The 15,000-nt window shown below is 47.2% G+C and overlaps 2 protein-coding genes across 2 annotated transcripts in view; both read left to right on the forward strand.

The window, feature by feature from the left end:
• LOC139404684 (ninjurin-2-like) overlaps positions 1 to 5,502 on the forward strand; it is a 62,244-nt gene extending 56,742 nt beyond the window's left edge. Inside the window, exons 3-5 of the mRNA XM_071147291.1 lie at positions 3,638 to 3,771; positions 3,940 to 4,019; positions 4,276 to 5,502. Of these exons, the coding sequence (XP_071003392.1) occupies positions 3,638 to 3,771; positions 3,940 to 4,019; positions 4,276 to 4,424 (363 nt within the window). The 3' untranslated portion in view covers positions 4,425 to 5,502. The remainder of the gene's footprint in view (positions 1 to 3,637; positions 3,772 to 3,939; positions 4,020 to 4,275) is intronic.
• A 3,537-nt stretch (positions 5,503 to 9,039) lies between these two features.
• LOC139404682 (ELKS/Rab6-interacting/CAST family member 1-like) overlaps positions 9,040 to 15,000 on the forward strand; it is a 424,291-nt gene continuing 418,330 nt past the window's right edge. Inside the window, exon 1 of the mRNA XM_071147289.1 lies at positions 9,040 to 9,223. The gene's annotated coding sequence lies outside the window, so the exon portion shown is untranslated. The remainder of the gene's footprint in view (positions 9,224 to 15,000) is intronic.

Below are 15,000 nucleotides of genomic sequence, written 5' to 3' on the forward strand. Positions count from 1 at the left end.
CAAACCCGGACGACGCTGGGCCAATGACTGCTTACCAAACCCAAACCCGGACGACGCTGGGCCAATGACTGGACGACGCTGGGCCAATGACTGCTTACCAAACCCAAACCCGGACGACGCTGGGCCAATGACTGGACGACGCTGGGCCAATGACTGCTTACCAAACCCAAACCCGGACGACGCTGGGCCAATGACTGCTTACCAAACCCAAACCCGGACGACGCTGGGCCAATGACTGCTTACCAAACCCAAACCCGGACGACGCTGGGCCAATGACTGCCTACCAAACCCAAACCCGGACGACGCTGGGCCAATGACTGCCTACCAAACCCAAACCCGGACGACGCTGGGCCAATGACTGCCTACCAAACCCAAACCCGGACGACGCTGGGCCAATGACTGGACGACGCTGGGCCAATGACTGCTTACCAAACCCAAACCCGGACGACGCTGGGCCAATGACTGGACGACGCTGGGCCAATGACTGGACGACGCTGGGCCAATGACTGGACGACGCTGGGCCAATGACTGGACGACGCTGGGCCAATGACTGCTTACCAAACCCAAACCCGGACGACGCTGGGCCAATGACTGCTTACCAAACCCAAACCCGGACGACGCTGGGCCAATGACTGGACGACGCTGGGCCAATGACTGCTTACCAAACCCAAACCCGGACGACGCTGGGCCAATGACTGGACGACGCTGGGCCAATGACTGCTTACCAAACCCAAACCCGGACGACGCTGGGCCAATGACTGCTTACCAAACCCAAACCCGGACGACGCTGGGCCAATGACTGCTTACCAAACCCAAACCCGGACGACGCTGGGCCAATGACTGCCTACCAAACCCAAACCCGGACGACGCTGGGCCAATGACTGCCTACCAAACCCAAACCCGGACGACGCTGGGCCAATGACTGCCTACCAAACCCAAACCAGGACGACGCTGGGCCAATGACTGGACGACGCTGGGCCAATGACTGCTTACCAAACCCAAACCCGGACGACGCTGGGCCAATGACTGCTTACCAAACCCAAACCCGGACGACGCTGGGCCAATGACTGGACGACGCTGGGCCAATGACTGCTTACCAAACCCAAACCCGGACGACGCTGGGCCAATGACTGGACGACGCTGGGCCAATGACTGCTTACCAAACCCAAACCCGGACGACGCTGGGCCAATGACTGCTTACCAAACCCAAACCCGGACGACGCTGGGCCAATGACTGCCTACCAAACCCAAACCCGGACGACGCTGGGCCAATGACTGCTTACCAAACCCAAACCCGGACGACGCTGGGCCAATGACTGCTTACCAAACCCAAACCCGGACGACGCTGGGCCAATGACTGCCTACCAAACCCAAACCCGGACGACGCTGGGCCAATGACTGCCTACCAAACCCAAACCCGGACGACGCTGGGCCAATGACTGTCTACCAAACCCAAACCCGGACGACGCTGGGCCAATGACTGCCTACCAAACCCAAACCCGGACGACGCTGGGCCAATGACTGTCTACCAAACCCAAACCCGGACGACGCTGGGCCAATGACTGGCTACCAAACCCAAACCCGGACGACGCTGGGCCAATGACTGCTTACCAAACCCAAACCCGGACGACGCTGGGCCAATGACTGGCTACCAAACCCAAACCCGGACGACGCTGGGCCAATGACTGCCTACCAAACCCAAACCCGGACGACGCTGGGCCAATGACTGTCTACCAAACCCAAACCCGGACGACGCTGGGCCAATGACTGTCTACCAAACCCAAACCCGGACGACGCTGGGCCAATGACTGCCTACCAAACCCAAACCCGGACGACGCTGGGCCAATGACTGCTTACCAAACCCAAACCCGGACGACGCTGGGCCAATGACTGCTTACCAAACCCAAACCCGGACGACGCTGGGCCAATGACTGCTTACCAAACCCAAACCCGGACGACGCTGGGCCAATGACTGCCTACCAAACCCAAACCCGGACGACGCTGGGCCAATGACTGCCTACCAAACCCAAACCCGGACGACGCTGGGCCAATGACTGCCTACCAAACCCAAACCCGGACGACGCTGGGCCAATGACTGCTTACCAAACCCAAACCCGGACGACGCTGGGCCAATGACTGCCTACCAAACCCAAACCCGGACGACGCTGGGCCAATGACTGCCTACCAAACCCAAACCCGGACGACGCTGGGCCAATGACTGCCTACCAAACCCAAACCCGGACGACGCTGGGCCAATGACTGCCTACCAAACCCAAACCCGGACGACGCTGGGCCAATGACTGCCTACCAAACCCAAACCCGGACGACGCTGGGCCAATGACTGCCTACCAAACCCAAACCCGGACGACGCTGGGCCAATGACTGCCTACCAAACCCAAACCCGGACGACGCTGGGCCAATGACTGCCTACCAAACCCAAACCCGGACGACGCTGGGCCAATGACAGCCTACCAAACCCAAACCTGGACGACGCTGGGCCAATGACTGCTTACCAAACCCAAACCCGGACGACGCTGGGCCAATGACTGCTTACCAAACCCAAACCCGGACGACGCTGGGCCAATGACTGCTTACCAAACCCAAACCCGGACGACGCTGGGCCAATTGTGCGCCGCCCTATGGGACTCCCAATCACGGCCAGTTGTGATACAGCCTGGAATCCAACCAGGATCTGTAGTGACGCCTCTAGCACTGAGTGCCTTAGACCGCTGCGCCACCCGGGAGCCCAAGATGTAGCCACTCTAACACACACAACACACACACACACACAACACGTACACCATGATAGACACACTCTAACACACCCACAGCACGTACACCACGATAGACACACTCTAACACACCCACAGCACGTACACCACGATAGACACACTCTAACACACCCACAGCACGTACACCACGATAGACACACTCTAACACACCCACAGCACGTACACCATGATGGACACACTGTAACATACACAGAGAAATTAAATACAGAAATATCTATTTTACATAGGTATTCAGACCCCTGAGTCAATACTTTGTAGAAGCACTTTTGGCAGCGATTACAGCTGTGAGTCTTTCTGGGTAAGTCTCTAAGAGCTTTAAACACCTGGATTGTGCTACTGTATAGTCCCCTCCCCTCACCACTGTTTCCGACATTGTATTCTGGATACTGTGCTGCCATCTATTGGTGCGTTAGGAGAATTGACGAGGGTTCAGATTACAGATTGTATTTGCTTCCATCTACTGTATAAAGGTGAGAAACAACTAGTGGGTATAGGATTTAACTTACCCATCCCTCTCTCTCTCTCTTCCTCAGGGTCTAGTCTCAACCTGGAACACCACTAAGAAGACCAGAGCAGAGAGAATGTTAGACATGGCCTTACTCATATGTCTCTCTCTCCCTCTCTCTCCCTCTCTCTCTCTCTCTCTCTCTCTCTCTCTCTGTCTCTCTCTCTCTCTCTCTGTCTCTCTCTCTCTCTCTCTCTCTCTGTCTCTCTCTCTCTCTCTCTCTCTCTCTCTCTCTCTCTCTCTCTCTCTCTCTCTCTCTCTCTCTCTCTCTCTCTCTGTCTCTCTCTCTCTCCCTCTCTCTCTCTCTCCCTCTCCCTCCCTCTCCCTCTCTCTCTCTCAGGGTGGTAGCACCAGTCTGAATATGAACCACTATGCCACTAAGAAGACGGTGGCAGGGAGCATGTTAGACGTGGCCCTGCTGATGGCCAACGCTGCCCAGCTGAAGGCCGTCCTGGAGCAGGGGCCAGACTTCAGGTATTCTGATTACATTTGATTTGATTTGATCATTTAATACACAAGTGGATATTTGTGTGTGTAAAATAATTGTAACAATAAAGATTCCTGACTCACTGTATTTCCATTGTAGTCGTCTAGTTTTGGCCACCAGGCAGGATGAGTCTAAGAGATGATACGTCATTACAGGTACTACGTCACCGTCCTGGTCCTCATCGGGTCGTCGCTGCTCTTCCAGGTGCTGGCTGGGGTGCTGTTTGTCGCCATGGGTGAGTCTGGACTTGTCAAGTGTTATTACAGTAAAAAAGCCTGTAAGAGGTCCATGCGAGGGGCAACAGAAGCACACAGTCCATTTCACAATTTAAACCAATGTAAACTGTTCATTACTGACCTTTAAACAATCATCTTAGTCCCTGAAGTTATAAACCGCTTGTAGCATCAGTGGAGTGGATTTATGTAGACCAAGGGAAGACAGGCTTCGGGTCTCACCTCAGTTACAACACTGTTGGTCTCTGTGTGTTCCAGCACGTAAGGACCTGAACAACGTGGCCAACCAGAGGAAGCTGGACATCATGAACAACGTGGCCACCGGCCTCGTCTTCATCACCGCCATCATCAACATCTTCATCACCGCATTTGGAGTGCAGAAGACTGGCCTGTACCCCAAAACCTAGGCTGAAGACTGGCCTGTACCCCAAAACCTAGGCTGAAGACTGGCCTGTACCCCACAACCTAGACAGTAGACTGGCCTGTACCCTAAAACCTAGACAGAAGACTTGCCTGTACCCCAAAACCTAGACAGTAGACTGGCCTGTACCCCAAAACCTAGAATGAAGACTGGCCTGTACCCCAAAACCTAGACAGAAGACTGGCCTGTACCCCAAAACCTAGACAGAAGACTTGCCTGTACCCCAAAACCTAGACAGTAGACTGACCTGTACCCCGAAACCTAGAATGAAGACTGGCCTGTACCCCAAAACCTAGAATGAAGACTGGCCTGTACCCCAAAACCTAGACAGTAGACTGGCCTGTACCCCAAAACCTAGACAGTAGACTGGCCTGTACCCCAAAACCTAGACAGTAGACTGACCTGTACCCCACAACCTAGACAGTAGACTGACCTGTACCCCAAAACCTAGACAGTAGACTGACCTGTACCCCAACACCTAGGCTGAAGACTGACCTGTACCCCAAAACCTAGACTGAAGACTGATCTGTACCCCAAAACCTAGACAGTAGACTGACCTGTACCCCACAACCTAGACAGTAGACTGACCTGTACCCTAAAACCTAGACTGAAGACTGACCTGTACCCCACAACCTAGACAGTAGACTGACCTGTACCCTAAAACCTAGAGTGATATACTTCAGCGATATATCTTTCAAAACGCGGCAATACGGGTTTACTATTGTAACTTTTTTTTATCAGAAGAGATTTGTAAAAGAAAGATATTAATCATTTAAATGTCAAAAAGTAGAATTGTCTTATTCTAATGTGTATGGCTCAGAAATCAAATTAAAGACAAGTGTTTGGGCTACAGATTAGTCTCTCTAGACAAACCGGTTGCCTCCCACAATTTAACAATGTTCAAGCATGTCCTTGGTCTGGGATTTCCAAGAATGGCTACAGACCATAGGGTCTTCAGATAATATAAGGGGAAACAGTGTCTACTAGTGGTCTTTATTTTACTAATAAAATAATGATACTCACTGTGTCCAAAGTGTGTCTCTAATGCAATAAACTCCATAAAACAACCTTGTCTTGGTCAAATGTTCTGTTAAGTGAGGGCTGAGACATGTGATACTGAATAAATGTGTTTATTAAGGATAAGTAATACGGCTGGGGAGTAAATGATGACATCAGTTACATGTAATCTGATTACAACAAAAAATTTAACTGCCACAGGCGTCCTCCTCTTCATCTGAAGAGGAGAGGCGAGAAGGATCGGAGGACCAAAATGCGGCGTGGTATGTGGTCATGATGAATATTTAATAAAAAGAAAGTATTGAACACTGAATACAAATACAATAAACGACCGTGACGCTATAAATGAGACCTGTGCTGAAACACAAGCCACTAACATAGACAATCACCCACAAACAAACAGTGAAACCCAGGCTACCTAAGTATGATTCTCAATCAGAGACAACTAATGACACCTGCCTCTGATTGAGAACCATACTAGGCCGAAACATAGAAATCCCCAAATCATAGAAAAACAAACATAGACTGCCCACCCAACTCACGCCCTGACCATACTAAATACATACAAAACAACGGATATAAAGGTCAGAACGTGACAGTAACTGTGATCACTTATGTTACCAGCAAAAACACTGTATTCAGATTACAGATACGTTAGGAAAAACAAGATGATTACTTCTTGGATTACTTTTTTAAAAAAAGGATGTTTTGCAAAAAAAAATACATTATGACAGCGTTCTGTTTTCTCAACGACATTCCGTTATGCATTGACAAAAGGAGCAAGTTTAAAGGTCAAATGCAGCTGTTTTTATCTCAATATCAAATAATTTCTAACTAACAATTTTAAGTGCCTTATTGTGATTTCAATTAAAATGGTCAAAAATAAACAAAAAAATTGCTTCTTGGCAAAGAACAATTTCTATTGGTCTGAGTTGGGAAGGGAAAACTGAAAACTAGCTGTTATTGGCAGAGAGGTTTGGAACGCTCTTTCTTATTGGTCGATTAACTAACTAACCAGATGGTGATTTCACCAGGCAGGGCAAAACTCCATCCCACCAACACAGGCTGAAGTTTCAGGCGGTCTTTTCAAACAGCTCTTATATTAAAAGGAGCATAATCATCATTTTCACCACACAGTATTATTCCAACCTCATAGTGAGGAAATATACACTGAGTGGACAAAACATTAGGGACACCTGCTCTTTCCATGACAGACTGACCAGGTGAATCCAGGTGAAAGATATGATCCCTTATTGATGTTACCTGTTGAATCCACTTCAATCTGTGTAGATAAAGGAGAAGAGACAGGCTAAATAATGATGTGTAAGCCTTGAGACAATTGAGACATGGATTGTGTATGTGTACCATTCAGAATGTAATAGTGCCTTTGAACTGGATATGGTAGTAAGGCGCACCTGGGTTTTTCACGCTCAACAGTTTCCCGTGTGTATCAAGAGTGGTCCACCACCCAAAGGACATCCAGCCAACTTGACACAACTGTAGGAATCAATGGAGTCAACGTGGGCCAGCATCCCTGTGGAACGCTTTCAACACACCCGGAACCCTCTCGGCAAAAGGGGGTGCAACTCAATATTAGGAAGGTATTCCTAATGTTTTGTACAATTGGTGTATATAAAACACAGGACAATCACATTGACGGTATGGGCCTTCAGGTTTATTCCACCTGAGCAAGTCTGACCACCAATCAGAGACCACTGTGATGACACACCAACTGATGACCACCAATCAGAGACCACTGTGATGACACACCAACTGATGACCACCAATCAGAGACCACTGTGATGACACACCAACTGATGACCACCAATCAGAGACCACTGTGATGACACATGCGATTGATGGATTATTTTATTATTCTTCTAATCAAAATGTAACTGAAAGTAATCAGATTACGTTACTGAGTTTGGGTAATTAGGACAGGTAATTTGTAACGGTACTATAACAGATTACATAGGACAGGTAATTAGTAACTGTGCTGTAACAGATTACATTGGACAGGTAATTAGTAACTGTGCTGTAACAGATTACATTGGACAGGTAATTAGTCCTGTAACAGATTACATTGGACAGGTAATTAGTAACTGTGCTGTAACAGATTACATTGGACAGGTAATTAGTAACGGTACTGTAACAGATTACATTGGACTGGTAATTAGTAACTGTGCTGTTACAGATTACATTGGACAGGTAATTTGTGCTGTAACAGATTACATTGGACAGGTAATTAGTACTGTAACAGATTACATTGGACAGGTAATTTGTGCTGTAACAGATTACATTGGACAGGTAATTAGTACTGTAACAGATTACATTGGACAGGTAATTAGTAACTGTGCTGTAACAGATTACATTGAACAGGTAATTAGTAACGGTACTGTAACAGATTACATTGGACTGGTAATTAGTAACTGTGCTGTTACAGATTACATTGGACAGGTAATTTGTGCTGTAACAGATTACATTGGACAGGTAATTAGTGCTGTAACAGATTACATTGGACAGGTAATTAGTAACTGTCCTGTAACAGATTACATTGGACAGGTAATTAGTACTGTAACAGATTACATTGGACAGGTAATTAGTAACTGTGCTGTAACAGATTACATTGGACAGGTAATTAGTAACTGTGCTGTAACAGATTACATTGGACAGGTAATTAGTAACTGTGCTGTAACAGATTACATTGGACAGGTAATTAGTACTGTAACAGATTACATTGGACAGGTAATTAGTAACTGTACTATAACAGATTACATAGGACAGGTAATTAGTAATTGTGCTGTAACAGATTACATTGGACAGGTAATTAGTAACATGATCAAGGCTTTGGTCTATGGCCACTCAGGTGACCAAACCAGACACATTCCTTGGGCCACGTCTGGGTGGGTGACAACTGGGGTGTGTGTGTGTGTGTGTGTGTGTGTGTGCGTGTGTGTGTGTGTGTGTGTGTATGTGTGTGTGAGAGAGAGAGTGTGTAAGGGGTACACACACTACACCACCTTGGCGCCAGGGGACTGCACTGGGACAGTATGGGAGGTGGTCAACACTGACAGCTGGAATTATCACAACTGTCATTGACAGTGGTTTACAATGAACACATTGCTGTACCGGCCTACACACACATACTTAGACATACACAAAAGTAAATTGTAGGCAACAAAATACATAATACTGTGTATGTCTCTCAAAGTACATGAGACACAATGTCACGGGCACACTACAAACGGCTAGACTTACAGTAAAACGCTTGTTGTCGTTTCCAAACAGTGTCAGAACTTCAGAGGGTTTGACAATAAACTGTTATCATGATCTGTGATGAGGTGAGGAAGTGTTTACCCAAGGGCGCCCTCTTCTGTTTGAAATACCTGGCAAGTATTCAAAGAGCTGCACGAGTCAGGGTCTAGAATAGATTGTGTTCTATGGTGAAAGTCTCTCTGCCACAGAGGAAAGCCCGTTCATTTCTCTCGTGACCCTCCCGCCAGCGTCTGATGTTGAAAGACTCGTGCACGTACGGCGGTGGAGTGGAGGGAGGCCATTCTCGTGAACGCGCATCCCGATCCTTACGTCACTGAAGCGCCCTGGCTCGGGATCTACTGGTAGTGCTGGCAATAGAGGAGAAAAATAGCAACTGCTCGGAAAAGAGGCATTTTCTATCGGTTGTAACGGTTCCTCAACGGATAACGGTTCTATCTGACGCCGGATACGGATAATTGACATAACTGGACTAACCGGATTTATGAGAAGAAGGTAGGTGACATTTTAAAAGTGATTTTCTAGATTGAAGCCCACTTCTGACTGGGCTGAGAAGTGGACAGTCTAGTTGCCGTGAGTGTGTGTCTCAGGAAAGAGCAGTCATGTACATGTGTTGAGTGTGTGTGGTGTGTTATACGGTAGTTCTGACAGCATGTCTGTTGTAATTAACTCGAATTATAGCAGCTTTACTTAGTTGTTGTCTCGAGTTGTTGGGCTCTTGTGCAGCGCGAGATAGGAGGGAAAATGTATTTAGCGGTTGAGGAAAAGAGGTGTCTCGTTTCACTGGGGTTTAACACAATGTATGTATGTTATGTTTTCTACCATTCAATGTGTTCATGTGTTCCCTCAGAGGAATAGGCCGTCTTATAGCCGAATACAGCGGGTATGAATCAGTGCATTGTGTTGTTTTGTCGGTGTGTAGTGAGCGGGTTCTTCTAGACTGCCGTTGAGGGTTCATTTGACTGTCTTACTTACTAAAGGGTTTGTCTTTGACTTGTCAGTCTTACGAAAGAGCTGTCAACTCGCTGCGTGGCCAACACAGCACGTCGACACCCGCTCTACCGAGGAGCCAACAACCTAGTCCAGCAAGTTGCAAGTTGTTACATTGTTGCTACGCTGTGTGGATAAAACATGTATCGCCAGGCCTATTCGGCAACATTGTAGCGTTATTGTTGTAAACACAAAAGCTATAGAAAGATTTACGACGGCTCCGATTAGATAGACTCATTATTTTATCTACGACACGCTTTCCTACGGGAATGACTTGTTTATAGGAGATTTACCTCCAAAGTGTAACGTTGCCGCCCGTTGAAATGGCATTTCCCCAGCTCCTCCCATGAGCACAGGAGTCAAATAACCCTGTCGCGGCTCCCTACCCAATCTGAACTAAACATTAGACCTTCTAAAGTGTTTGTAAACGCCCTGTGTAATTGACTGTAGCCTGTTCCAAAGCACCCGTGATTGACTTGGACGAGGAGGAGGCGGTATTTGTGGGCTATTCCCGGTATCCACTAGACTACTCGTATCCTCCAGACAGCGGGCAACAGGTTGCTTCATGACTGGGGCTAAACGTTGTCATCGACCCCTTGTTATTCACGCGTCACTGGGCCTGGGTTTACCTCAAAACAGCCTAATAACTACTCAGTAATAATGCTGCTCCCTAACTAGATTAGTTTGACAGAATAATAACATTGTATTTTTTAAATTATCAGTTACTATTCTTTTAACGTCTGTATTTTTCAGCAAGCTACAGTGGGCCTAGTTTGTAACGGCAGTAGGCACCGTCTGTATTTTTCAGCAAGCTACAGTGGGCCTAGTTTGTAACGGCAGTAGGCACCGTAAGTCGCTAATTACCGGAGAAGTTACCTTCAGATCATACACTTTTTAAAACATTTTAGTTGAGTTTATTAGCTCGTGCTGCAGCTACTCTTCCTGGGGTCTGTTCAATATTGTACATGTCCATACGTTACACAATGTTGTGTGTCCTGGCCTTTTGACTGATCATTGATTAGTCAGTTGACTGATAATTGATTATGTCTGTCTGTCTGCCTGTCAGTCTGCCTGTCAGTCTGCCTGTCTGTATGAGAGATAATTAAGGAGTGAGTGAATGAATGAATGACTGTTATGTTGTTCAGTACTAACTCCACTGTGAGGGGGCCAACAGTCTGTCTCAGTGTCAGAGCCCACCTGCTATAGAGGAGATAAGGCCCTAATAACATGTCACCCTACCCCAGTCCATATTCAAGGCCTTATATCAGGATGCTCCACTGTAAGGCCCTTATGCCAGGCTGCTCCACTGTAAGGCCCTTATGCCAGGCTGCTCCACTGTAAGGCCTTATGTCAGGCTGCTCCACTGTAAGGCCCTTATGCCAGGCTGCTCCACAGACCTCCTCCCACTAGAGGAGTTGGGAGCAGGTACAGCCCCCTGTGGGGACATTGGACCCTGGTTACAGGGATATGACTGATAACAGTGACCTCTCTGTTTCATCTGGTTGTTATGGGAGACAGCTGACCTGTTGTTGGATGGATCTTTGATGGGTCTTTTTCCTGCTGGTAGAGTTTCATTCGATCCTGAGGGACACAGAGGTCTAAGGCCCTGCATCTCAGTGCTAGAGGCGTCACTACAGACCCTGGTTTGATCCCGGGCTGTATCACAACCGGCCGTGATCGAGAGTCCCGTAGGGCGTCGCACAATTGGCCCAGCGTCGTCCAGGTTTAGGGGAGGGTTTGGCCGGGGTAGGCCGTTATTGTAAATAAGAATTTGTTCTTAACTGACTTGCCTAGTTAAATAAAGGTTAAATAAAATTACATTCTATGAATGGTGTAGAATGAAAGAGGATGACATTGACACGGGCATACTATTGACCTACTATAGATAACATACTGTACATTTTTTGTTTAATGGAAATGTAATGAACTAGTCACGACAACCTCCTCTAGTTGTTGATTTATAGTTTTCACCTCCCCTCTGACCCCTATCCCAGTACCTGGTGGACACCTGGTTACACTCCCTCCCCCCCTGACCCCTATACCAGTACCTGGTGGACACCTGGTTACACCCCCTCCCCCCCTGACCCCTATACCAGTACCTGGTGGACACCTGGTTACACCCCCTCCCCCCCTGACCCCTATACCAGTACCTGGTGGACACCTGGTTACACCCCCTCCCCCCCTGACCCCTATCCCAGTACCTGGTGGACACCTGGTTACACCCCCTCCCCCCCTGACCCCTATACCAGTACCTGGTGGACACCTGGTTACACCCCCTCCCCCCCTGACCCCTATACCAGTACCTGGTGGACACCTGGTTTCACCTCCCCTCTGACCCCTATCCCAGTACCTGGTGGACACCTGGTTTATAGTTTTCTCCTCCCCTCTGACCCCTATACCAGTACCTGGTGGACACCTGGTTTCCCCTCCCCTTTGACCCCTATCCCAGTACCTGGTGGACACCTGGTTTATAGTTTTCTCCTCCCCTCTGACCCCTATCCCAGTACCTGGTGGACACCTGGTTTCACCTCCCCTTTGACCCCTATCCCAGTACCTGGTGACACCTGGTTTCACCTCACCTCTGACCCCTATCCCAGTACCTGGTGGACACCTGGTTTATAGTTTTCTCCTCCCCTCTGACCCCTATCCCAGTACCTGGTGACATCTAGTTTCACCTCCCCTCTGACCCCTATCCCAGTACCTGGTGGACACCTGGTTTCACCTCCCCTCTGACCCCTATCCCAGTACCTGGTGGACACCTGGTTACACCCCCCCCCTCTGACCCCTATCCCAGTACCTGGTGGACACCTGGTTACACCCCCCCCCCCCCCTCTGACCCCTATCCCAGTACCTGGTGGACACCTGGTTTCACCTCCCCTCTGACCCCTATCCCAGTACCTGGTGGACACCTGGTTACACCCCCCCTCTGACCCCTATCCCAGTACCTGGTGACACCTGGTTTCACCTCCCCTTTGACCCCTATTCCAGTACCTGGTGATACTGCCTGAGTTGTTTGTTGAGTCCAATATGTGCAAGTCAAGACCTGTCATCTCTCACTTCTGTAACTTCAAGTTTACTCAAAATAAGTGCTTGTGGTGTGTGTGTGTGTGTGTGTGTGTGTGTGTGTGTGTGTGTGTGTGTGTGTGTGTGTGTGTGTTATCATGTATCAGCTTGCTAGAGTCTAATGGATAAGGATATTGCTGAGTGAGAGAAATTATATAAATATATTGTATAGGAAGGATAATGCTAAAGTGTAGAGGAAGGATAATGCCGTACCGCATATGAAGGATAATGTTGCATTGTAGAGGAATGATCATGTTGTATTGTAGAGGAAGGATAATGCTCTACTGTAGAGGAAGGATAATGCTGCATTGTAGAGGAAGGATAATGCTATATTGCAGAGGAAGGATAATGTTGTATTGTAGAGGAAGGATAATGCTATATTGTAGAGGAAGGATATTGCTCTATTGTAGAGGAAGGATAATGCAGTATGGTAGAGCATGGATAATGTTTTAGTGTCGAGGAAAGATAATGTTTTATTGTAGAGGAAGGATAATGCCGTGTTGTAGAGGAAGGATAATGCTGTATCGTAGAGGAAGGATAACGCTGTATTGTAGAGGAAGGATAACACTATTGTTGAGGAAGGATAGTGCTCTATTGTAGAGGAAGGATAATGCTGTATTGTAGAGGAAGGATAATGCTGTATTGTTGGCCTTATACACAGTAATAACACTATGTTTCCCCTAGAACCCAAAAAATTGGGGTTAGCACTTCAGAATGTATTTCATTGAAGAAAAATTGAGATTTTGAGATTGTAATTTTTGTGGAGTTAGCTCAATCTGGGCAAACGTATTAGATTCCTGCTGGGCTGAAGAAAGCCAAGCTCTTACTTTCACTTCTTTCCCACCCCATATTAATTTATTTTCTTTTGCAACAATGAGTTTGGCAAGTTCACTTATGTGTTGGATGGCTGCTGTTGTAATGAAAATGTAGGTTTATACCAGGTGTGTGTGTGCAGGCCCCCAGGATTCTACATAAAGCCTGTTTACCCACATGATAATCATGTGGTGGGTGATTATGTTTATCTTATTTCACACATGTGCAAATTATACACACATGTGAGTTGGAGAGTTTTTTTTTGTTTTGCATTTCCCAACTCCCCCTGAGAGTGGGGTTCCAACCACCCATTATCAATGGCTTCCCTGGAGCAGTAAGTGTTAAGTGCCTTGCTCAAGGACACGTCAACAGATTTTTCACCTTTTCTGCACAGGGATTCGAACTAGCGACCTTTCGGTTACTGGTGCAACACTCTAACCACTTGGCTACCTGTCACTTGCATATACAGTGCCTTGCGAAAGTATTCGGCCCCCTTGAACTTCGCGACCTTTTGCCACATTTCAGGCTTCAAACATAAAGATATAAAACTGTATTTTTTTGTGAAGAATCAACAACAAGTGGGACACAATCATGAAGTGGAACGACATTTATTGGATATTTCAAACTTTTTTAACAAATCAAAAACTGAAAAATTGGTCGTGCAAAATTATTCAGCCCCTTTACTTTCAGTGCAGCAAACTCTCTCCAGAAGTTCAGTGAGGATCTCTGAATGATCCAATGTTGACCTAAATGACTAATGATGATAAATACAATCCACCTGTGTGTAATCAAGTCTCCGTATAAATGCACCTGCACTGTGATAGTCTCAGAGGTCCGTTAAAAGCGCAGAGAGCATCATGAAGAACAAGGAACACACCAGGCAGGTCCGAGATACTGTTGTGAAGAAGTTTAAAGCCGGATTTGGATACAAAAAGATTTCCCAAGCTTTAAACATCCCAAGGAGCACTGTGCAAGCGATAATATTGAAATGGAAGGAGTATCAGACCACTGCAAATCTACCAAGACCTGGCCGTCCCTCTAAACTTTCAGCTCATACAAGGAGAAGACTGATCAGAGATGCAGCCAAGAGGCCCATGATCACTCTGGATGAACTGCAGAGATCTACAGCTGAGGTGGGAGACTCTGTCCATAGGACAACAATCAGTCGTATATTGCACAAATCTGGCCTTTATGGAAGAGTGGCAAGAAGAAAGCCATTTCTTAAAGATATCCATAAAAAGTGTCGTTTAAAGTTTGCCACAAGCCACCTGGGAGACACACCAAACATGTGGAAGAAGGTGCTCTGGTCAGATGAAACCAAAATTGAACTTCTTGGCAACAATGCAAAACGTTATGTTTGGCGTAAAAGCAACACAGCTGAACACACCATCCCCACTGTCAAACAT

This window comes from Oncorhynchus clarkii, unplaced genomic scaffold (assembly GCF_045791955.1).
Source record: "Oncorhynchus clarkii lewisi isolate Uvic-CL-2024 unplaced genomic scaffold, UVic_Ocla_1.0 unplaced_contig_9009_pilon_pilon, whole genome shotgun sequence".
NCBI classification, from domain to species: domain Eukaryota; kingdom Metazoa; phylum Chordata; class Actinopteri; order Salmoniformes; family Salmonidae; genus Oncorhynchus; species Oncorhynchus clarkii.